Source organism: Lontra canadensis, unplaced genomic scaffold (assembly GCF_010015895.1).
Source record: "Lontra canadensis isolate GAN:19392208 unplaced genomic scaffold, GSC_riverotter_1.0 scaffold199, whole genome shotgun sequence".
In the NCBI taxonomy this organism is placed as follows: Eukaryota; Metazoa; Chordata; class Mammalia; order Carnivora; family Mustelidae; genus Lontra; species Lontra canadensis.
In genome coordinates, this window is record NW_022631193.1 from 915,207 (window position 1) to 938,057 (window position 22,851).

The 22,851-nt window shown below is 48.2% G+C and overlaps 1 protein-coding gene, 2 non-coding genes and 1 pseudogene across 12 annotated transcripts; 2 read left to right on the forward strand and 2 right to left on the reverse strand.

The window, feature by feature from the left end:
* Nucleotides 1–525: 525 nt before the first annotated feature.
* ZNF692 (zinc finger protein 692) lies at nt 526–8,919 on the reverse strand. Of its 10 annotated transcripts, none has more exons than XM_032848076.1 (12): nt 8,825–8,919; nt 7,992–8,179; nt 7,678–7,709; nt 7,073–7,336; nt 6,491–6,539; nt 6,258–6,380; nt 5,719–5,937; nt 5,554–5,631; nt 5,369–5,447; nt 3,861–3,975; nt 1,138–1,237; nt 526–1,003 (listed from the first exon to the last, which is right to left on the reverse strand). In XM_032848076.1, the coding sequence occupies exons 2-12, from the start codon at nt 8,165–8,167 to the stop codon at nt 700–702; spliced, it is 1,539 nt and encodes a 512-aa protein (XP_032703967.1). In that variant the 5' UTR covers nt 8,168–8,179; nt 8,825–8,919; the 3' UTR covers nt 526–699. The 10 variants fall into 10 exon arrangements, with proteins under 10 accessions (XP_032703967.1, XP_032703966.1, XP_032703964.1 ...); XM_032848075.1 differs by having other exon boundaries at nt 5,719–5,940; XM_032848073.1 differs by having other exon boundaries at nt 5,719–5,940; nt 6,258–6,383; nt 8,825–8,918.
* Nucleotides 8,920–15,673: 6,754 nt separating this feature from the next.
* On the reverse strand, nt 15,674–16,906 carry LOC116861455 (annotated as a pseudogene).
* A 2,605-nt stretch (nt 16,907–19,511) lies between these two features.
* On the forward strand, nt 19,512–19,617 carry TRNAL-CAA. Its single transcript has 2 exons — nt 19,512–19,549; nt 19,572–19,617. It is a non-coding gene; the product is annotated as a tRNA-Leu (tRNA).
* Nucleotides 19,618–19,913: 296 nt separating this feature from the next.
* TRNAE-CUC lies at nt 19,914–19,985 on the forward strand. The gene has a single exon. It is a non-coding gene; the product is annotated as a tRNA-Glu (tRNA).
* Nucleotides 19,986–22,851: the final 2,866 nt, after the last annotated feature.

A 22,851-nucleotide genomic window follows, 5' to 3' on the forward strand; every position in this document is an offset into this window, starting at 1 on the left:
CGAGGGTTCCAGAAGCCAAAAGCCTCCTTTGTCATACCAGAGGCTACCATTCTTGCAGAATTCAGGAGTAATCCAAGAGCCAAGCCGTTTTGAAGTTCTAAGATGTCCCCTCCCAAGGTAGCTCAGTGATCTTGCATGCACAGCCCGCTTGATTTTGCACTGGAAGGCAAGACTCTTCAAGCATGTATGTTTGGTTCTCTTGATCAATGCAGAGTACGAATGTGGCTCAGGCTCACATACCTCCATTCCTGTTCCAGCTAATCCACTGGATTGACCCAGTGCTCTCCATATGTCACAGCCTGTCCTTCTTGAGTGCAAGAACAGGTATGACACTCCACAGAAAAGAACTGCAAAGTGCCAAAGCAAACTGAGAAAGAAAGCTGGGTCCTTGAGGTAGGGGTCTGCAGAGTGAGCAATACAGCCCACACCCATGGTAAACTCAGGCATATTCTAGCAGCGCCTGCTTCTAGAGATATCAGGATTCCTGCACTTCAGGTGCCAAAATACTCACTCTGCCCACGTACGTCCATGTGAAATACTGGGTTTATTCTGTCCTTTAGGAAGACTAAAGTAGCCTGGCTTTTCTGCCCCCACCCTAAACTCCCTGACACCCTGGTTTCTGGGCACCAGGCACCTGGCACTTCTCTTCCTTGCTCCTCTTCAGTCTCGAGGGTCTGGTTCCTCAGAGCTCAGGAATGCTCACTGCTGAGGGAGCACGGTCAGAGCCTGAGGAACCACAGAGGGCCTGGACTCATCACCAGACCCCAGGGTTGCAGAGGGAGAGATGCTGGGACAGGGCTCCGACGGGCCGGGTGACTCTTGTGGGACTGGGAGCAGGGCTGGATGGCTTTTGCTGCAGTGAGCTGCAACGCTGTCTGGCTTCTCGAAACGCTTGCCGCAAAACTCACAGGGGAAGAGCAGAGTAGCGGCTGTCTCTGCATGCTTGCGCCGGTGCCAGTTTAGGGAAGCCTTCTGGCGGCAGGTGAATCCACAGATCTCACACCTGAGCCAGGGACAGCGGAGGGAAGGACAGGGCTTCGGCCCATCGTGACTTCCCCAGGGGCTCCCCCTCCTTCAGCTCTGTCTTGCTGGCCCACCCGCAGTCCAACCTTCCCACCCTCCTCCCCCCACACTCACTGCAGGGGTTTCTCTCCAGTGTGGATGCGCCGGTGGATGACGAGGTTGCTGCTGGTGCGGAAAGACCGGGCGCAGAACTCACAGATGTAGTCCCGGGTGTCTGCGGGTTCACAGGGGTCACCCCAGCATCCATCCCCAGGCCATGGCCCCTCCTCAGCCCAGCCCACCTGCCAACCCTCACAGGAGTACTGGCCCCAATCAACCAGCTTATGCACGCCCCCCCAGGCCCCCAACAGTGCCCCTTGGCTGTCAGCTGCCAATCTGTTCCATTTTCCCTGAACCTGCCTCCCTACCAGCACTGACCACCTGCCCTCTGTGCTTCTCCGGCAGCTCTCACAGTCCCGCTGTGGTTTTTCTCCTATACCTCCCAAGTCTCTGGGCAGGCTCTACAGGAGGTATCCCTGCTTCTCGGGGCATTCTTTAGACATCTGTCTCACCACCACGTGTATAACCCCAAACGTACCCCTGCAGCCTTCTTCCCCATTACTCCATCACATTCCCCAAACCTCTGGCCCTAGGCCCTCTCCTCAGCCATTACTCGTGCTATTGCTTTGCCTTCTACATGTCCAGCACTCCACATTTCTGTTCCCGGACCTGCACTGACCTGGTCTCCCACCACTCTCAGCCACCACTCCCAGGGCACGCCCCATCATTGCACCTCCTTGAAATCGCCATTTCAAGCATCCCAGTTCCAGCAAGGGCCTTCTACTTTGTCCCACTACAATAAGCCTGTGACTGCAGGCTGCCAGTCCAGCAGCCTGTTGCCTTCCCACTGTCCCCCTCCACACTCCTTACCCAGATCCCTTTCTGGGGTGTCTTTGTAGCCTCCTTCACTCACACTAAGAATTCACTGGCCGCTCTCTCCCTGAGTTGTACCAAGGTAAACACAACCCTTGGCCTGTTCCAGGAATACACAGGTGTGGTATGGGGAGCAGAAACACAACCCACAATCCATTCACCTACCCCTCAGGCTTTCCTTTTCATTCACAACCACAAGTCCCAAGGGCCCAATATATGCCTCTGCATTTCATGGCCAGTTCACTCTGCCGCTCTCAAGAGTCCAGAAGGCCATTTTTCATACCACCTCCTCTCTCTGCTAGCTCATTCAGCAGTGGTCTCATTCTTCAAGTCACCAGAGAGAGAGAACCCAGAGAGAATAAGCACATAGTCCCCTGACCTCATCCATCCACCAGCTCACCTCCGCCCATATACGCGACTATTCCTTTCTCCGTCCACTGCAGTTGCCTTCCAACTGTGCAGAGACCCACTGCTTCTCCCTGACCAGAGGTTCCCTCCTTCCCCCGCAAACCCAGACATCAGTAAGCCTTTTCTCTCAGTGGGATCATTTCCATCTCTGTACTCCCAAACTCACAGCCTCCAGCTAAGACCCCATTTCTCTACCTGTCTTCACAGCAACACTCCAGAGAGTGGCCCATACTTGCTACCTCTACTTCCCCAGCTGCTCCCTGCCTTGAACTCACTTCATTCTGGCTGTCCTCCCTTGTCACACACCACCTTGTCGTCTAGTCAAAGGTGGCTTCCCACCACCACATCTAGTGGCCTGTCCTCATCTTACTCAGTCTCGTAGCACTGGCAGAACCCATCCCCCACCCCCACAGAACACTCTCTCCACTTGGGTCCTCAAATACTGCTCTTTTCATCTGCTTCACCAGGTGCTTGGGAGCTGCCCTTCCCACCTGCACTGCTCAGAACTCTCTTCTACCTAAGCTCACTCCATGTAGGTACCCTCTACCCTCAACCCCAAACACCACCCACCTGCTTGTGATGAACACATTTTACCCCCCATCATCTCTGAACTCCAGATTCACATCTTCTGGGATGTCTAAAATTAGCACGTCCCAAATAAAATGTCCCTTTCCTAAAGCCTGCCTCTCCCTTATTTCCAGGAAATCTCATCACCTCTGCCCAGTTGCTCAGGCTGGAATCCTTCAAGTCAGCCTTGATGCCCTCCTGCCAATCCACCTGTGGCCAGTCTGTCCTTCTCACAGTGGCCGTTGGGCTCTACCTTCACATTCCCATCAGCCTCCAGCCATGTCCCCCCACCAACCCAACTGGACCTGCTGTCACTGTGTGCTGCGTGTTCCTACAGTCCCATTTCTCCACATGGCAGTCACTTTGCTCCTCTTAAAGTCAGTTGTGTCCTTCTGCCATACATGACTTTATCTCGTTTGGCCAGAAGCCAAGCCATGCTGATGGTAGCCTTGGAGACCCCCAACCACCTGTCTGATCTCTTTTCCTTCCTTTCTAACTTCCTGGCCTCCGCTCCCTTCCTGGAACACACCACACAGAAGCCAGGTCAGGGCCTTCCCAGTGCTGCCCATAGACATGGACAAGCCTCAATTTCTCCTTTCACTTAGGTTTTTGTTCAAAGCATCTTCCCTTTCTACCAGAGAGACTCCTCCCTTGTGCTCTCCCTCCCCTTCCAGGCTTTTACATCTCTTTGTACCCCTCTTATCACTAGAGTGGACGTCTTATGAAGTAAGGATTTCCTTCTTTGTTCACTTTTGTATCTCAGCACCTAGAACAATCTCAGGCAGGCGGGTGCTCACCATACAGAGAATTTGAGTATGAGAGTCATCCCATGGAGGGGTGATGGGACATGCAGATAGGAGGTGATGGGCCCCACAGGGAAGTGAAGGGACCCATAAGGGCAGGGGATAGCACCCACAGGAAGAAAATGAGGAGGCATTTCTACCACTCACCACTGTGCAGTTTAACATGCTCCTTCAAGTGTTTCTTAAAGTTGAAGGACTTCCCACAGGCTGGCTCTGGGCAGGAAAAGGACTTTTGGTGGATGTGCTGGTACTTCTTGTGGTGCTAGGAAAGGAAACAGGTAATGTCAGGGAGGCCACCAGAGCTGGCCCAGCAGGCAAGGCTCCTCTGCCCGCCCCCTTTCCCCAGTAGTTCTATCACCACCAGCTCCCATCATCCTGGCCAGTCCTCATCTGACTGCGAGCCCCCCATCCCATCCTGACACCAAACTCTGCCCTAATCCTATCCTGTCCTTGACTTGCATTATCTCACATTTCTGCCACAACCTTCCTTACAAAGCCCAGTTCTCTGAACAAAAGGCCATTCTGGTGACGCTCTTGGTTCCCTAATCATGAAGTTGCTGTCTGCTGGGAATGAGAACACAATCTAGGTAGGTATGAATACCTTCTTCAATATCAGTGTATGAAAATATTGCCCAGACTGCCTACTTTACTAATAGCTCATCACGGGCATATATTATATGACGTTTTCCTAAATCTGCTTTGGAAACACACATACACACACACACACACATGCATGCTCTCAACCTGGAACACTTTAAGGGTAGTGTGTTCTTTAACTCCCTGAGTATGTCTGGGAAATTGTTCTCCTGTCTGACCGAATTTTACATCCTGGCTCTGTAAACTGCATGGGCTGTCCCCTTTTCTATAATCCCACTTTCCCGTAGTTAAACTGCTGCTTGAGGCTGCTTCAGTCTTCTTCATTAACAGCCTCCTATGTTTGACTAGCCCCACTAAAGTCCTTATCCCAGAGCTTTCCTACCACAGGGGGCTGACGTACCTGTTTCCTCTCCCAAATCCCATCTACCACCGCTTCACCATCCCTCTGATCTGGGCTCACCCTCAGCTTCAGGACGTCATCTGGGAGGGCTCTGGGTTAGGTGTGGGTCTGTGGCCCTTCCCTCTTTGTGCCTCAAACCTCTCCTGCATCTTCTGGTCCTCTGGCACTAGAACTACCCACTCCAGCCAGCAGGACCCAGTGGCTGAGTGCAAACTCTGGAATCCCAGCACAACCATGCACTAGCTTTCAGTGTGCCTCAGTCGCCTCACCTGTAGAAGGAACAGTCTTGGCACCTACTCCCTAGGGATGTTTTGGAGACCAGAAGTTGATGATCCACATCAACTGCTTAGAAAGATGCTAGCACTCCAAGACCCTGAGGAATGCCACTGTCATCCCCATGTGACCCTTGGAGGGCCCACGCAACCAGCAGTGGCGAGCAACAGCTGTGCACCTGACGCTTGGTTTTCTTATCTACAGCTGTCTGTTTAGTGATTAACTCTAGGTGAGCTCTGCAGGTCCAGCTCTTCTCTTCCTCCAAATCCACCCACACCCCAAGCTTCTTTGCTTCAGCTTCTTCTTCACCTCCGCATTTCCTTAAGCCCTTCTCATATACCTCTGAGGCCACATAGAGCCCAGTCTGTGACCCTCATGTCCTCACATTCAAATACTGCCGGTTGGAGAAGATCCTTCCACAGCCAGGGAAGTCACAAGGCAGCAGCTCTCTTTTGGCAGCTTTCCTGGGGGCGGGGGGGGGAGGATAGGCAGGAGCATAAGGACTCCCACAGGCTCTCCTCAGCCCCCTCTTCTCACTCCCCTCCCCAAGACCCCCTCCCTGAGGCATACCTAATTCTCTTGGGGCCGATCTGTGTCGTGTCCTCCTCCCAGGCCAAGGTCAGAGCAGACTGGGCCTGACTCCCAGCGCTACGGGCAACAAAGAGGGAGCAGAGGGCCTCGAGGAAGGGCCATGTCCCAGGATGCCCCTGCCCTCTGTCTCAGCCATCAGGTTACCTGGCCAGGGGCTCAGTCTGCTGGGCTGCTTGAGGTGTCCCTCTGAGTTCTGGCTGTACCCCAACTTCCGTAGGCAGAAGAGCTCCAGAACCCGATGAGGATGTTGATGAAGGTGGTACAGCAAGAGGATTGAGGGGAGCTGCTGGGGCCGGGGGTGTCTCCCCGTCCTTAAGTGCATGGGTGACAGGGGAAGGAAGTACTCTGGGGGCATCTGGATCACTGCTGAAAAGAGAAGGAAAAGAAGGGCATTATCTCCCCGGGCTCTCAGCTGGCCTTCAACCCAACCCCAGCCCCTAAATTGCCAAGATCCCAATCTCAGAACAATGCTACCCATACCCTAGGATCTATGTTCACACCTACTTTCGTCTTTCATTTTCCTCTGAGCCTACCTTCATCTCCTTTCCCCAATTCAGAGCCTCCAATTCTTTCTGCCTTCCCCACCAATAAGCCTTTCCGTTGAGTCTGGAAAGCCTGGGATCCCTGACCAGCTGTTCCCTCCCTGCTGCTCTGTTCAACATCTTTCCACAGCCCCAACTTGCTCGTCTGGGGAGGAGCTGTAGGTCCATGGGCTGGCATCACTGAGCATCTCCTCTTCATCCTCATCTTCCTCCTCCCTGTCTTCTCCTGGGGTTGGGAAGGTCTCCAGTAAGGGTCCCACTTCCCTGCTGGACCAAGAAAGGGAATCCTCAGGCTCTGCTCCCTCACCTGCGATATTCACCCAAGTCTATCCTTTCCGTACTACCCCCACCCACCCACCCCCACCCCACCTCACCTGGGCAACTTGGCCTCCGGAGTCCTCTCATCATGCTCAGATGCCAAACCTGCTGGCAAAGGTAGGGTCAAAGGGGAAGGAACTCTGGGCTGGGGGCATGAGGACACATACATTTCTAAGGTCTGAAGTGGTGGGAGGACTCTTGGGAAGGAGGAGGAGAGTGCAGAGGCTACAGGAATCGGAAGGGGTATTTTCTTTGGAGATGATATATTCACATGGTTCAAAAAATAAAAGTATAAAAAGGTACACTTTGAAAAATCTCTTTTCTGATACTGTCCCCCAATCACCTAGTTCTTCCCACAGAAAACCTGGCTTCCTACATGCCCTTCCAGAGAAATTTTATATACATTCATATATATATATATTCATTCTCCTCTTATTTTTCCACCAATGGTAACACAACATAAATCTTATTCTGTATTTTGCTTTTTATACCTAAAAATATATTTGAGGATATACTTCCTTGTCAGCATAGTTTCTCCACTGAGAAAGGATCATTTTTAGAAAATGGGGCTCTAAGCCACAGAGATGGGAACAATTCTCCCTCGCTTTTCTTCGTAACTCTTCTTTCCTGAAGCCTACCTGCAGGCTCCTGCCCGCTCCTGGCCTCCAGACACCAGCTTCTCAGGGCAGTATTTGGACAGGAAGCTGGCTTGGGCTCCTCTGGAGATATGGAGCATGAAGAGGGGCCCCAGGAGAAGGTGTGGCCTGCAGAGCACTCCCACACAAGCCCCCCATCTTGGCCCCCGGGCCCCCGAAGCCCTGGCACCAGGCTGCACTCTCGGCTGTGGGCATGAGACAGGAGCACCAGATACTGCAGACCCTTGGGAGGCAAAGGCTCAGGACCTGAAGTGGTGAAGGCAACAGTCAGGGCAAGCTGGGAAGCCTCCCACTCTCACCCTGGGACACGCCCTCACAGCCCTGTCCCCCAACGCCCTGGGCAAGGCCAGTCCCTAGTTCAGTTTACCATTCTTCAGAGCCCAGAACCCCCAAGGTTCTGAGACGTTGCTGTCTTCTCCGCAGGCTGCCCCCATCAAACTACCCTGGGCTCCCCAACTCCCCCACCTTTTCCCAAACTCACTCAGGGTCCCCTCTGCTCCAGTCCTTCCTAAGGCTGCTTCTGGGTCCTGTTGCCCCTCTCCCCTCCCTGGCTCCAGAACCCCTACCTCTAGTGATCTCCTCCCTACCTGCACAGAGCACACAGCCTGAAGAAGTGTACCTGCGAGGGGAAGGGGGCGGGGGGGAGAAGACAGGCAGTTTAGGGAGGGATCCCGGCCAGCGGGTGCCCTCAGCTCTCAGCACGCACACTTTCGGGCGCCCTATTCGCCGGGGACCAAGAAGAGGGAAAGGGACCCACAGAAGCCACCAATCGCACAGGTCTTTTGGCCGAAACGGGGCCCGTGCAGGTGGGGAGGAGCAGAGGGCCGGCCCCGCACCCGGGAAGGGGACTGGGCGTGGCGACTTGGGCGCCCTCCCACGCAGCCCCGCGCCAGCCCCTAACCGGTCCAACAGGAACTTAGCGAGCTGCGAGTGCAGGGAGAAGCCCAGCCGCTCCTTGAGGAGGCACCACTGCTCCATGTGGCCGCCCAGGCGAATGCGGCACTTGCTGCGGCGCGCGTCCAGCTGCCGCCGCTTCTCCTGCCGCCTGCGGGATGCGTCCACCGGGGAGGAAGCCATGGACACCGGGACCTACCGGGCGGAGGAGACGCGCGTGTCGGCGGGCCCGAGGCCCCGGCTCCGCCCGCCGCGGGGGCCGCAGTTGGCTCGTCCGCGACCTGGGAGCCGGACCGAGTCATTCCGGCGGCGTCCGCGGCCCCGGCACCCTCACCGCCCCGGCTGACGTTACGGCGCGTGGAAGCCAGCGCCGGGCGGCGGGCGGCAGCTAGACGGGGTCGAGGCCGAGCAATGGCCGGACCCGAGACACCGAAGCGCTGGCACGGGGCTGGGCAAGGGCGTGAGACTCACGGAGGACTTTCAACTGGGGCTGCTCGGGGGGCAGGGGCAGTTTCCCCCTGAGGAGAGCACGGGCCTTTACTGGCGGGCGGGGGACGGGGAGCTGGCGCCGCCGGGGGGTGCTCTTCGTGGCGGGGCGACCGTGGCTGGGGCCGGGTCTGGACGGCGCCCCCACCCCGGCTCGGGCCGCCCCACTTAACGCTCACTGTGCGTAGGACACGCGGATTCCGAAGGCAGCGCCCAGGCCACCGAGAGTGCCAGCCGCGGTCCACCCCCACCTAGCCTTACCTGCGATCCCCCACCCGCCCTCAGCCCGACTGCGCCTGCGCCTCCCCCGCCTCGCGCGCAGGCCCGGAGAGCCGCGGGAGGAGTAGGGCCCACCTCGCGCGCACCGCCGCCGTTTCTCTTTTAAGAGGAACCCGTCCCCCTCCGCGTCGGTGGCTGCAGCCCGGAACAGGGGTCGGGGCGGCTGGGAGGGGACGAGCCGAGGCTTCGGCGTGCGCCTGCGAATTGGCTGTGGTGCGCACTGCCTGCTGGGAGGCGTAGTTCCCGCAGGGATGGCTCGAGCTTGCCTCTGAGCTGCGGGCAAGCCGTGCGGAGGTGGCTTCTGTCGCGAGTGCCTGCGCTTGATGCGGGAAATGTATAGAGCCAGGTCCTGCCCCTGGGTGCCAGCCCCAGCCCCTCCAGCCTGCTCAGGGATGTTGCCTCCACAGCTGTTCCTGTTTTGTACCCCACCAACAATTTCTCCCTCTCAGTTGCCACCAACATGCAAACACGTGCCGCAGAATCAGCCACCCTGAAAACCACCTAGATGCCTCTCTAGAACCCAAGGGCCCATCCAGCTACGGACCCTTCCTTCTGGGGCATCAAAAGTCCTCTGAAAAGTTGCCCAGATTCACTATGGGCTCTTTTTCACTTCCCATTCTCTCTTCAGATGACTCCGGGGGAGAGTTCCTCCCCATCAAGCCATTGGAATGGTTCTTCTCAAAGTCACTTGGGGCGGCCTCTCCACCTTCAGAGCAACATCTGACAATGCAGATGTTTCCCTCCATACTCCTCTACCCCAAACCCCAATGGCTTCTAGGACTTCACACTTTTCCTGGTTTTCTACCTTCCTCATTTGCTCCTCCTTTCCTTTGCTGGACCCTCCACCACTGTACCACCAAAATCCTCATGGATTGGAACCAAGATCAAATATTCTCTTGGATCTTTTCGTGAGTGATCTACTTGTCCCATGGATTTTTTTTCTTCTAAGTTTTTTATTTAACTTGCAGTTAGTTAACATACAGAGTAATACTGGTTTCAGGTGTGGGATTTAGTGATTTCTCACATATAACACACAGTGCTCATCACAGCCTGTGCCCTGCTTCATATCCATCACTTATTTCACCCATCTCCACACCCAACTACCCTCGAGCAACGCTTAGTTGGTTCTGTATAGTTAAGAGTTACCTTTCTGGCGCCTGGGTGGCTCTGGTCATGAGCTCAGGGACCTAGGATTGAGCCCCCACCCTGACCTGCCCTCATCCCCCCTTGCTCCTGTGTGCTTTCTCTCTCAAATAAACAAGTAATTTGGGCGGGGGGGCGGGGGGAGAGTCTGTTTTTCCTCCTTGTTTTCTTCTCCCTACCTGTTAGGCTTCTTAAATTCCACATATGAGTAAAATCATTTGGTATTTATCGTTCTCTGATTCACTTATCATAATATACTTTAGCTCCATCCTGTTGCTGCAAATGGCAAGATTTCATTCTTTTTGGTGGCTGAGTGATAGAAGTATATATATGAATATACGTATATCACATCTTTATCCATTTTATCCATTCGTTAGCTGATAAAATGAACATTTGTTCTCTTTCCATAATTTAACTATTGTGGACATTGCTGCTATAAACATTGGGGCGCATGTACCCCTTCAAATCAGTATTTTTGTATCCCTTGAGTAAATACCCAGTAGTGCTATTGCTGGATCATAGGGTATTACTATTTTTACTGTTGGAGGAACTTCCATACTGTTTTCCAGGATTACTGCACCAGTTTGCATTCCCACCAACAGTGAAAGAAGCTCCCTTTTCTCCACATCCTCACCAACATCTGTTGTTCCCTCTGTTAATTTTAGCCATCATGGCACTGTGAGGTGGTATCTCATAATTTTGATTTGTAGTTCCCTGATGATGAATGATGTTGAGCATCTTTTCATGTGTCTGTTTTCTTTGGAAAAATGTCTATTCATGTCTTCCACCTATTATTTAAGTGGATTATTTGTTTTTTTGGGGGGGTGTTTAGTTTAATAAGTTCTTTATATATTTTGGACAGTAACCCTTTATCAGACATATCATTTGCAATTATCTCCTCCCATTCCATAGGCTGCCTTTTAGTTTTGTTGCTTGTTTCTTCCACTGTGCAGAAGCTTTTTATTGATAAAGTCCCAACAGTTCATTTTTGCTTTTGTTTCTCTTGCCTCTGAAGATGTGTCTATTAAGAACTTGCTACTGCCGAGGTGCCTGGGTGGCTCAGTGGGTTAAAGCCTCTGCCTTTGGCTCAGGTCATGATCCCAGGGTCCTTGGGATCAAGCCCTGCATGGGCTCTCTGCTCGGCAGGGAGCCTGCTTCCTCACCTCTCTGCCTACTTGTGATCTTTGTCTGTCAAATAAATAAATAAATAAATAAATAAATCTTTAAAAAAGAAAAAAGAAAAGAACTTGCTACTGCCTAGGTCAAAGGGAGTGTTCCCAGTGTTCTTCTCTAGGATTCTGGGGGCTTCCTGTCTCACATTTAGGTCTTCCGTCCATTTTGAGCTTATTTTTGCATATAGTGTAAAAAAGTGGTCCCGTTTCATTCTTCTGCATGTGGCTGTCCAATTTTTCCCAGCACCATTTGTTGAAGAGACTGTCTTTTTTCCATCAGATATCCTTTCCTCCTTTGTCATAGATTAGTTGATCATATAGTTTTGGGTCCATTTCTGAGCTGTCTATTCTCTTCCATTGATCAATGTGTCCATTTTGCAGCCAGTACCATTCTGTCTTGAGACTACATTTTTGTAATACAGCTTGAATTCAGAATCCTCATGCATCCAGCTTTGGATTCCTTTTTTTAGACTGCTTTGTTATTTGGGGTCTTTCGTGGTTCCATACAAATTTTAGGATTGTTTGTTCTAGCTATGTGAAAAATGCTCCTGGTATTTTGATAAGGATTGACTTAAATGTGTAGATTGCTTTGGGTAGTATAGACATTTTAGTTTTGTTTAGTTTAGTTTCTAGATATGCAATTAGCCATTATTAGCTTTTGATGTAGTGTTCAATGATTCATTAGTTGTGCATAACACCCAGTGCTCATCATATCACATGCCCTCTTTAATGCCCATATCTCAGTTACCCCATCCCCTCACCCGCCTCCCCTCTGAAATCCTCAGTTTGTTTCCTGGAGTTAAGAGCCTTTCAGGGATTGTCTCACTTGCTGATTTCTGCCCATTATATTTTTTTCCCTCCCTTCCTCTATGATCCTCTGTGCTATTTCCTATATTCCACATATGACTGAAACTATATGATAATTGTCTTTCTCTGCTTGACTTATTTCACTTAACGTAATCCCTTCCAGTTCCATTCATCTCGATGCAAATGATGGGTATTTATCCTTTCTGATGGCTGAATAATATTCCATTGCATATATGAACCACATCTTCTTTATCCTTACATCTGTTGAAGAACATCTGGGCTCCTTCCACTGTTTGGCTATTGTGGACATTGCTGCTATGAACATTGGAGTGCATGTGCCCCTTCTACATCTGTATCTTTGGGCTAAATACCCAGTAGTGCAGTTGCTGGGTCATTGGGTAGCTCTATTTTTAAAGTCTTGAGGAACCTCCATACTGTTTTCCAGAGTGGCTGCACCAGCTTGAAGCCACTCTTACCACCAACAGTGTAAGAGGGTTCCCCTTTCTCCACAGCCTCACCAACATTTGTTGTTCCTTGTCTTGTTAATTTTAGCCATTTTGACTGGTATAAGTTGGTATCTCATTGTGGTTTTGATTTGGATTTCCATGATGACAAGTGATGTGGAGTATTTTTTCATGTGTCTGTTAGCCATTTATATGTCTTCTTTGGAAAAGTGCCTATTCATGTCTTCTGCCCATTTCTGGACTGGATCATCTGTTTTGTGGGTACTGAGTTTGATAATTTCTTTATACATCTTGGATATCAGCCCTTTATCTGTAACATCATTTACAAATATCTTCTCCCATTCCGTGGGTTGCCTCTTAGTTTTTTTGATGTTTCCTTTGCTGTGCAAAAGCTTTTTATTTTGGTGAAGTCCCAAAAGTTCATTTTTGCTCTTTTAGGATGGAATGTTCTACATAGTTCTGTTAAATCTTTCCACAGAGTCCCTGTGTTTATTGTGGGGGATGGGGGTGGAAAATGGCACCTGCCAGCTCCCTTGTTTTCAGAGAAGTCCTGTAACATGTTCCAAAATCATTACAAATAGGTCTGTCTCCCATTTGTCCCCTGGCATTGTGTGAACTGCCATTTTCATGTTGCCTTCCATGTGGACTACTATCTCTTGAAGGGATGCAACCCAGCTATCACTCACACTCCTGGCCAATCCTGTGGTGAGTCAGCATATTTTTTAAGCTCCAGGCTCCAAGTCCCAACTGTTTTTACAAACTCATGGATTTCAGTCCCTCTGGTTTTTAAAGCCAGATGTTATGTGGTTTAGTATTACCCCTCTGAGCTCAGGATGGGAAAGACCATTTCTCTGCCCTCTCCATGTGTGTCCTCCTTGGGGCAGTCTCCCTCCACCTTTCTGACCTTCCTAACCTATGAGATGCAGCTTCTTCACTGTATTTAGTGATGGAGTTTGTTCTGTCAGTCTTTGGATCACTTCCTACTTTATTGACTTGGATACTGACTTAGTTTTAAGCATGGGATGTGCTGATCTCAGGGTCCTCCTACTGGGTCATATTCCTGATTTGTAACTTGTGTGAAAACATATGTAGTCCTGCCTCAAATGTTTTTCCCCAGAGTACTCCCTTCTTTGTGATGATTATGTATCCTAAGTTGCTGTCCTTGGATACAATTTGAGTCCTTGGGTTCAAATAAAAGTCTCTTATTTTTTTTTTTAAGGTTTTATTTATTTGTTAGAGAGAGAGCAAAAGCAGGGGGAGCAACGGGCAGAGGGAGGAGCTCTCCTGCCCGATGTGGGACTGGACTCGAGGACCCTGTGATCATAACCTGAGCCGAAGGCAGATGCTTAACAAACTGAGCCACCCAGGCATCCCTCTTCCTTTTTTTTTTTTTTTAAATCCTACAAGGTTTGTTCATTTTGTGTTGACAACAATGAGTCCCAGCTATATTCAGAATTCAACTCTCTCTCACTGCTTGGCTTGCTGCCACCCAGTTTAGTCAAAGGGCCTTGTAGTAGCCTTTCAGTTGCTCTCTCTGCTTCACTCTTGCACTCTAGTGTCTAATCACCACACGACAGCCAGGACATCCTGGGACAGCAGACCATACCTTACCACACCTCAGCTCAAAGCTGTCCTCTTCACTCAGTGTCTTGCACAGACTGGCATCAGTCCCTCTCACTCAGTTTCAACCATACTGTTTTTTGGCTTTCCTTGTTGGCCTTTGTATTTGCTCTTCCCTCTTCCTGAAGCCCTCTGTCCCCAGATACTTTACATGGTTGCTCCCTGACTCTACAAATTTCTGCTCAAAAGGAACTTCCTGAGAGGTCTTTCTCATCACCTGCCTCTACCTTTCTTTCTCTGCTTTATTTTTTGTCACAATACTTATCACTCCCAACATATAATAATTTTGTTTATTCTAGGTCTTTCTCTACTGGAATATAAACTTCTTAAGAACAGATACTTTGTTTTCTTCTCTGCTGCCTCCAGGGTCTTAGGTAGAGTAGGGTCTTCTCTGGGCATGGCAGTGGGGGTGAAGGCAGACCAAGCAAGCTGAGGAAAGGCAGCTAGCTCACTGGGGCACATGGGAGACCGTGTAGTGGGGTCAAGCTGGCCAAAAGGTCACGAAGGCCAAGTAAGCTACCAGAGAACTTGAATATTATCACAAACAGTATAGAAAACACCATCTCCAAATGATCATGTCCTCCCTTCAGTCAGGGGCACAATGTGGTAAGAAACGATTATCCAAAAGTTGTAAATAGACAACACAGATAAAGAGTGACAAACATTCTCCCTGACTCAACTTTACTTAGGCTCCTCTTGTCACTGGCCTGACCCCCTGAACTCAGGAAATTTCTAGTAGAAGCTTCTGTGTAACTGTCAATCTTTCTTGTAGAAACTAAACTACTAGAAGCTTCTGTGTAGCTGTTAGTCTTAACTTTTAGAAACAAGCTAACAAACTACTAGAACAGAAAAAGAAACATTTGAGGGAGAGCCTGCCCAGATGAATCAGAAAGTGCGAGGAGTGACCAACAGTGACTTCAGCCTCATTATATTCTTAAAATCCCTTTCTGAATATTCATCCCGCACCCTAAAAGAGCCAGAGTTTCCTCCTTTGCGGAGACACAGCTTTGGAAATCATCTCCTTATTCATACAAATAAAGATGGCCTTGTAAGGCAACTCCACCTGGTGTAATCTCTGTCTGTAACTCACTGGGGAGCAGGCGCACTTTGAGTTACTTTGAGCCCTTTTTTCAACGAGGCCTCAACTTTGGGCTTCCACGTTCATCCTTGCACTTTTTTTTTTCTTAAGGTAAAGTGGTATTTACCCCAAAGATACAGATGTAGTAAAAAGACATCGAAGCCTTCAGTTTAGGTCATAATCCCAGGATCCAGGGATCCAGTCCAGGGATCAGGTCCAGGGATCGGGCCCTGGATCCGGCTCCCTGCTCCCTGTTCTCTCCTCCCTTCTTGGCAGGGAGCCTGCCTCTCCCTCTGCTTCTACCCCCTGCTCATGCTCTCTCTCACACTCTCTCCCTCTTTCAAACAAATAAGTAAAATCTTAAAATAAATAAAATACAAAACCTCTTTCTACAAATAGTAGAATAATGAACAAATTAAGAGTTGTAGTAAAACAGCACAAGGGGCAGAAGAAATCAGAGAAGAACATCATAGTTTAACTCTACTGTAACACCTGAGGTTGTCAAAAAGTAAAGCCTCTCAATCTTAGAAAATACGGGTAATCCTTCATCACACATCTCTGTGTTTTTACTTCCTGTTTTATTTTTGTTTTTAATTTATGTTAGTTAACATACAGTGTAGTATTGGTTTCAGGAGTAGAATTCAGAGATCCATCACTTCCTATTCTTGAGGTTAGATTCTAGAACCTAAAAATATTCAAATTAGTATTATATCTAGTTATCTACTGCCAGAAACATCTTCTGTTATGTTGTCCACAGCAGCTAATGCTACTGAAACCTCTTTGATTAGACTCCAGTCATACCCCCTCAACTGCTTAAAGAGAACCAATATCAAGGCAAAGGTATGGGACCCTAACAGACAAATCCTAGGAGAAGTAATACAGCCACTACCCAAACTGAGATTGAATAATATGCTCATTGTCACACATCTCCAGGCTGTATGCTCACAGAGTACTTCGGGGAAAAAATCCATTATTTGCTGGGTACTAAAATACTGGGCAGTTTGCTCTTTTACACTATGGCTTCCCCCAGCAGTTTTGAAGATAGACCCCAAATCGTTGACAGAATTTTGCTGGAATTGGATCTGGGGCTACAGAGATTCCTCTCCACAGCTGATTGTTCCATGCCTGGTTATTCCAGGCTTGGGGCCACCAGGTCTGACTATTCCAGGAACAGTTGCTCCAAGACTGGCTTTTCCAGGTCTAATTGCTCCAGTGTGGGTTATACCAGGTCTGGCTGCTCCATGTTGGAAGGTTTCCAAAAGCATTCATCAGGAATCCCTGGGAATAGGCATATAAACTTAGGTATTCTATAGTTGCTGAGCTATTCTGAGTCACACTGTTGCTATTCATTGGTCAGTTGTTTTCCTGCTGCCTCTTACATTTCATTCTCTGGTTCTGGAACCAGGTCTTCACCTGCTTATAGCAAAAGTTCAGAAAGTTAGAAGGTTCTCGCATCTGCTGGAAACTGAGGTATTTCTGTCTCTGAGATCTGTCACTGAGTACATATAGCTGGGTCCGAGAGAATATGGTTCTGGTCTTCTGTTTCTTGCTCTGGGCTGTATCTTCCTTCTTCGCTGTGCTCTCCTCTACGGAAGTGGGTAGAAGTTTTACTCCAGGGCTGGTGAAAAAATCAAGGTGTCCTGAATAGGCAGATCCATGGCGGAGGAAAGAGGAGAGACAGTCTCCATCTGGGTGTCTCTGTAGATGACATTTGCAAGGATGCATAATTTTCTTCAGGCCTATAAGTCTCAGGCATTGAAGAGTCCCTAGAATTGGGTGGTTCAGGATGAGGTGGGCACTGGGACTGAGCTGTATCCACACTTATTGCAAGGCCATTGTGATGCAAAAGGTAGCTGCCAAGTTGTCCAGACTGGGTAGGGAATAGTTTCCTGGGGCCACAGACAGAGCCTTAGTTTGCCCAGAGCTATGGAGTCTAATTTTAATAATCCTAATAATAATAATAAATGGATAATTTTAATAATCCTGATAGTTCATCCAGAATCCTTTCCTCTTGATATTTAATTGCTCTCCAAATCTAATCATATACCTCATCCCCCACCATCCTCCAGGTGGTATCTCATGACCGGCCTGCCTTTAGCAGAAATCCTGTTAGCAAGAATCTCCCTACTCTCTCTTCTCAATCATTTTTCATCCACTGACTCTTATCCTGCTCCTTGACTACAAATTCTGGCTTTTCCTTGCTATATTTAGAATTGAGCCCAGTTCTATATGAGATTTCATATTCCCTACTATAGCAGTTTCTGAATAAAATCTGTTATTACTACTTAACTACTGTCCAGTTCTTGTCCTCTTGCATGCTAGGTGTCATAAGAGTGGAGTACTTAGCCTTGTGTAGCAGACCTTTTGGGGATTAACTGATTCCATGGGCACCTTTGATTAACTTGGCTATTTTATAATTTTGCAGGTATAGAGGTTAACTTGGAGAAAAGTGATAGCAATACAAAACGATTTCTGTTTGAGAGCAAGGCCAGAGATTCCTACTTAAGCAATACAAATAAAATTTGTCAAGAGATGCCCCTGAATTCTCTCTGGTAAAAAACAAACAAAAACAACAACAACAAAACCCAAAAACCCCAAACCCAAGTAGAAATCACAACTTTAAGCACCATAGTTTATTACTGATCCTTGGGATCTTAACCTCTCTTCCATCTGTTAGCAATCTTTTTTCAACATTCCTTTGATTGACTCATTATTAAAAAAAAAAAAAATTCTTCAAAATTCCCTTTGAATTGGTTTTAGCACCATTTGTGTCCCTCATTAATGAACTGAATAAAATCTTGTCATGTGTGGATCATATATTGCATGAGAGTCATGTCTTCTACTTCTCAAAATTATTTTTGCAAATGTCACTTCAGCAGGCCTTACTGATCATCCCAGTCTAAAGATACAACCCGCTACTTCACTGCCCTACTTTTGTTCCCACAGCCCGTGTATTCATTGTGCAGATTGTTTCCCTCACTAGCAGTCAGTTTTCTGGGGCGGGGGCTTCGGAGTTTGTTCATTGCTGTATTTTCAGTGGAGCCTCAATACTCAATGAATGAATGAACCAGTGAGGGTCTAGAGCAGAGGAGCTGGGCCTTCCCTCTGGTTGCGAAAACACACTAGCTGTTTTTGCACTCTTTTGTTAACCGTCCCCCTAACTTACTTTCCGGCTAGGCCTGACTTTTGGACTTCCATGTCTGTGTCTGCACTGTCCAGTCTTAGCAAGATTCCTGCTGGATCAGGTTAGCCCTAATCTCCCATCCTTGATATCTGATCATCCTGGATATCTAATGGGGGTTCCTCATCCTCCACAACCCCCCAAGGTGGTATCTTACCACCCTGTCCTGCCGTTTGAGATAGAATTCCCCCCCCCTTACCTTTGATGATGTTATCTCTTACTAATTTTCCATCCACTGACCCCCCCCCCAAATCTGGCTCCTTAGCTACAAAATTTCAAAATTTCCCTTTTCTTTGTTGTCTTCTGAATGGAGTCCAATCTCTCCCCCCACCCCCAATGCAAGACCCCACTGCAGTAGTCCCTACACCTACACCGCCTTAGATAGTCTTCTTTACTGTACTTCAACAAGTGTCGCGAATGAATATTCTTTTTTCTTTAATAGTTAGCATAATCGTTATCTTTAGCACTGTTTCCCCGTTATCTCCAACCACGAGTGTGAGACTTAGCAGAGGAGAGGCGGATCTTGAAGGTGGGCTGGGCAGGGACAGGAAGGCAGAAATACCGAATCACAGTGAAAACTCGCCACTTGCTCTGTGGCGAGTATATTTCCACGAGCTCTCCGTGGATTAACTGGCCGGGATTTCACCAGCGAGGGCCAGGGACGAGCGCCGGAGCCAGGCGTCTGGACCGAGCAAGCAGCCGCTGCCTGCAGGAGCCGGGACTTTTCCTTGCCTTTGCAGATGCAGGGTAGCGCCTTCGCTGGGTCCGACGCCTGCGCAGTGGTCGCCAACCCTGTCAGTTTTCCCAGGGGTTTGGGTCCGACGCCTGCGCAGTGGTCACCAACCCGTTAGGTTTTCCGAGGTTTGAGTCCGACGCCTGCGCAGTAGTCCCCAACCCGTTTAGTTTTCCAAGGGGTTTGGGTCCGACGCCTGCGCAGTGGTCGCCAACCGGTTCGGTTTTCCAAGGGGTTTGGGTCCGACGCCTGCGCAGTGGCCACCAACCCGTTCGGTTTTCCAAGGGTTTTGGGTCCGACGCCTGCGTAGTGATCACCAACCCTTTTAGCTTCCCAAGGGGTTTGCGCTTGCCTTTGTTTTCGCTAGTTCGAGTCCATGCGCGGGAGACAAAGGTTGGGCGGTTCCGGGTGCATCACAGACCCCGCACTCTTTGGAATTCTAGGCGAGCCGCAGGCGGAAGAACGAGAGTCAGCCCTTGCTGCGGGGGCGGAGCGGGGCGGCGCGGGGCGGCGTGGCTACCCGCACAGGAAGCAGGTTCGGCACAGCCAGGATTTGCTCCGGGTGTCAGGATGGCCGAGTGGTCTAAGGCGCCAGACTCAAGGTGTTCACCTTCCCTGCGGGTGTTCTGGTCTCTGAATAGAGGCGTGGGTTCGAATCCCACTTCTGACACATACCCTTTTTCCTTCCCCCAAAGGACCCCCAAATCATCCAGTGGCTGCTGACGCTTTCTTTTTTCTTTCCATTTCATTTCATTTCATTTTTTTTTTTTTTCCTCAGAGGGCAGCCATTCTCAGGATATAATGCCGCCGCAGCCCTCCGTTACCTCCCTTTCTGGCGGAGGGACTGCTACTAGGAGAAGGAGGAGGTTCGGACACCTAAAATTTAGCCAATCGTGTTCATGGCTCCAATTTGTGTCATACACGGTATATTTAGTCTAGCTTGTCAGAGAAAGTACAAGTGGGTCCTCCCTGGTGGTCTAGTGGTTAGGATTCGGCGCTCTCACCGCCGCGGCCCGGGTTCGATTCCCGGTCAGGGAATGGGTTTTGGTGTTTTGTTTTGTTTTTTTCCTTCCCGTTTTCTTTTCACTGCAAAACCTCTAACTATATCGAGTAACTTTCACTTCTGGCAAAAAGTAACGATCAGAGGACGGTACTACGGTTAGTGAGCGCTGGCTGTGTGTCTGGCATTGTCGTATACCCCAACGCAGGCAGCACCAAATGACGCGAAAAGATATCCCTGGGGTTAAGAAGTTTCTCCAGGTGTCCAAAAGACATTTAGAACGGGACCTGTCACCTAGAGGGGTTTCTAAGGGGGGTCTTAGCTTCTCACAAGGACTCAGACAGGTGTTGGAAAGCAGTCTGGTCATTCTCCCCCATACAACATCTACCTTTTTATTCTGAAGATATGTTGAATAGTTAAAATACTGATAAAATACTGACAAAACAAACAACCGTGTTCTCTCTACCTAGATACGACATTGGTTAATATTTTTGCCGAATTTCTCGAGAGAAATTTCTTTTACTTGCATCCCCAGCTTGGCACCCAGGTGAAAGTTGCAGACATCATTAGGCTATTCAACATTAACATATCATCATGTGCCAATTCACATTCAAATTTCTCCCAATTGTTCCCAAAATATCTTTTGTATCTTCCCGCATCTTCAAAACGAATTGGAAGGGAGCCAAACATATATAAAAACAAAGGAAAAAGAAATTTGAAAGGACAAACATCTAAATGTAACTTATGTTTTTTTATGATTTTCTATAAGTGGTACGATTATGAAAAGTCTTAATTTTCTTTGCTGTAATGTTATGCATATGCTAATTTTTCTACCATGGGTATATAAAATTTATTAGCAGATGAATCACTTTATTTGAAAAACTGCTCATATTTTACACAAAAATCAGCTCAAAATGAATTACATATTTAAATATTACATATAAAACTATAAAAATTTTAGGAGAAAATCGTCAGGGCTTAGGGCTTAGTGAAGAGCTCTTCGATAACAACAAAAGTATAATCCATAAAAGAAAACATCATTAAATCAGACCTTGTAAAAATTAAAAAATTATTCTGCAGAAGACCTCATTAAGAGGATGATAAAACAAGGTATAGATAGAAAAAATATTTGTAAACCACATATCTGATAAAGGATTCATACGTAGGATACATAGAGAACTCTCAAAACAGTGGTAAAAAAGTAAAACAATCCAATTTTAAAAATGAGCTAAAGACATGAAAAGGCATTAATATATATTTTATTGAAGTACAAATTAAAATCACAATGAGATACCACCACTCTCTTTGCAGAATGGCTAAAATAAAAAGTAGTGATAACACCAAATGCTAGTGAGGATGAAGAGAAACTGGATCACTTATCATTGTTAGAAGGTAAATGGTACTGCCACTCTGGAAGGAGTCTGGCAATTTTTTACAATATTAAACATGTACTTACATTACAACTCAACAATTACATTCTTAGGCATTTATCTCAGGATTGATAGAGAAACAGAAATGAAAAACTTAACATTCACAAAAAAAAAAAAACTTTACAAAAATGTTCATAGCATATTTATTTGTAACAACCAAAACCAGGAACAGCTGAAATGCCAGTCTGTGGGTGAATGGTTAAACAAACTGTAGAATAGGATTGCATAGACTAGCACCATAGAATACCATAGAATGCTACTTAGCAAAAACAACACGTGAATTATTGATATAGGCAACAGCTTGGATAGAGAGCTCAGGTAATTATGCAGAGTGAAAGAAACAGTCTCAATCTCAGAAGGTCAAGTACTTTTATAACATTGCAGGGAGTAGAGAGTTAGGGCTTCCCTGCCCAGACAAGTGCTGGGAGGAGAGAACTTTGGAGGAAGAGATGAGACACTGACTCATGCTCTTTAGTGTTATTAGGAAGACAGCTTCCCATTTCTCCATCTCTGCTGACTCAGTCTGACCTCAGAAGCCCTCTTCTGGAGCACTTAATGGACTGGTTAAAATAGGAAAGACAGGAAAAGTACTCATCTGTCTGAATGGTGGGCTGGAAACTGGCTGGAAGGAGGCTTTGTCATCTTCCCTGGACCTTCCTTTTTCCTTCCTTCATTCTTTCATTCACAGTTAAAGACTGATTGAGGAAATCATCAACAAAGTGCCAGGCTCTGTGTTACCTTAAATGTCTGTTGGAACAAGGGGCAATTGAATGAAGAAAGGAGAGAAGAAGGAAAGAAAAGAGACTGGGAGGAAGGGAAAAGGAAGGAAATGGACAGGGAAGGAGGAAGCGAGAGGGAGGGAGGGGAAAAAAGCCAAATGGATATGCAGAGTCAATTAAAGAGTAGACACATAATAGTGTTTATTACATCACTGAAAAGAATAAGAAAAAGCCCCTACCTTCAAGACCTTCTTATTTGCGTAATTAAATAGCTGTACTGGAAAACAGCTCAACCATTCAATCCATCCTTCATTCAAATCTCTTCATTTACTTACTCTGAAATCTGCCTGAATACCTGCGGAGCACAGGGACTCTCTTCCAGAAGGAGGTTGCACTGCAGTTGCTCCATCTCTGACCAGGCTTCTAGTGCCCCCCTGGAATTCCCAGAACAGTAGGAACTCAGCAGGCAAGGTCCTCCTTCCCCATTTCAGGGCTCCTTTCTCAGGCCTAGGCACCGGAGTACCTCTGATTCTCCATCAGCAGCTTGGTTTGGGTTGATGTGGGTGGCGAGAAGAGGGTGTGGGGGGTGATTACATGGATCTCTGGGGTGAGCAGGGGTAGCGTTGTGGGCTTGGTGTGGACGTAAGTCTACATTACTGGAAGTAATTATCATGTATTTTGTATTGAATAGAGAGATGGTGGGTAGATGCAGCCACCTGTCTGTGTGAGGGTGTGTATGTGCATCTCTGGAACCA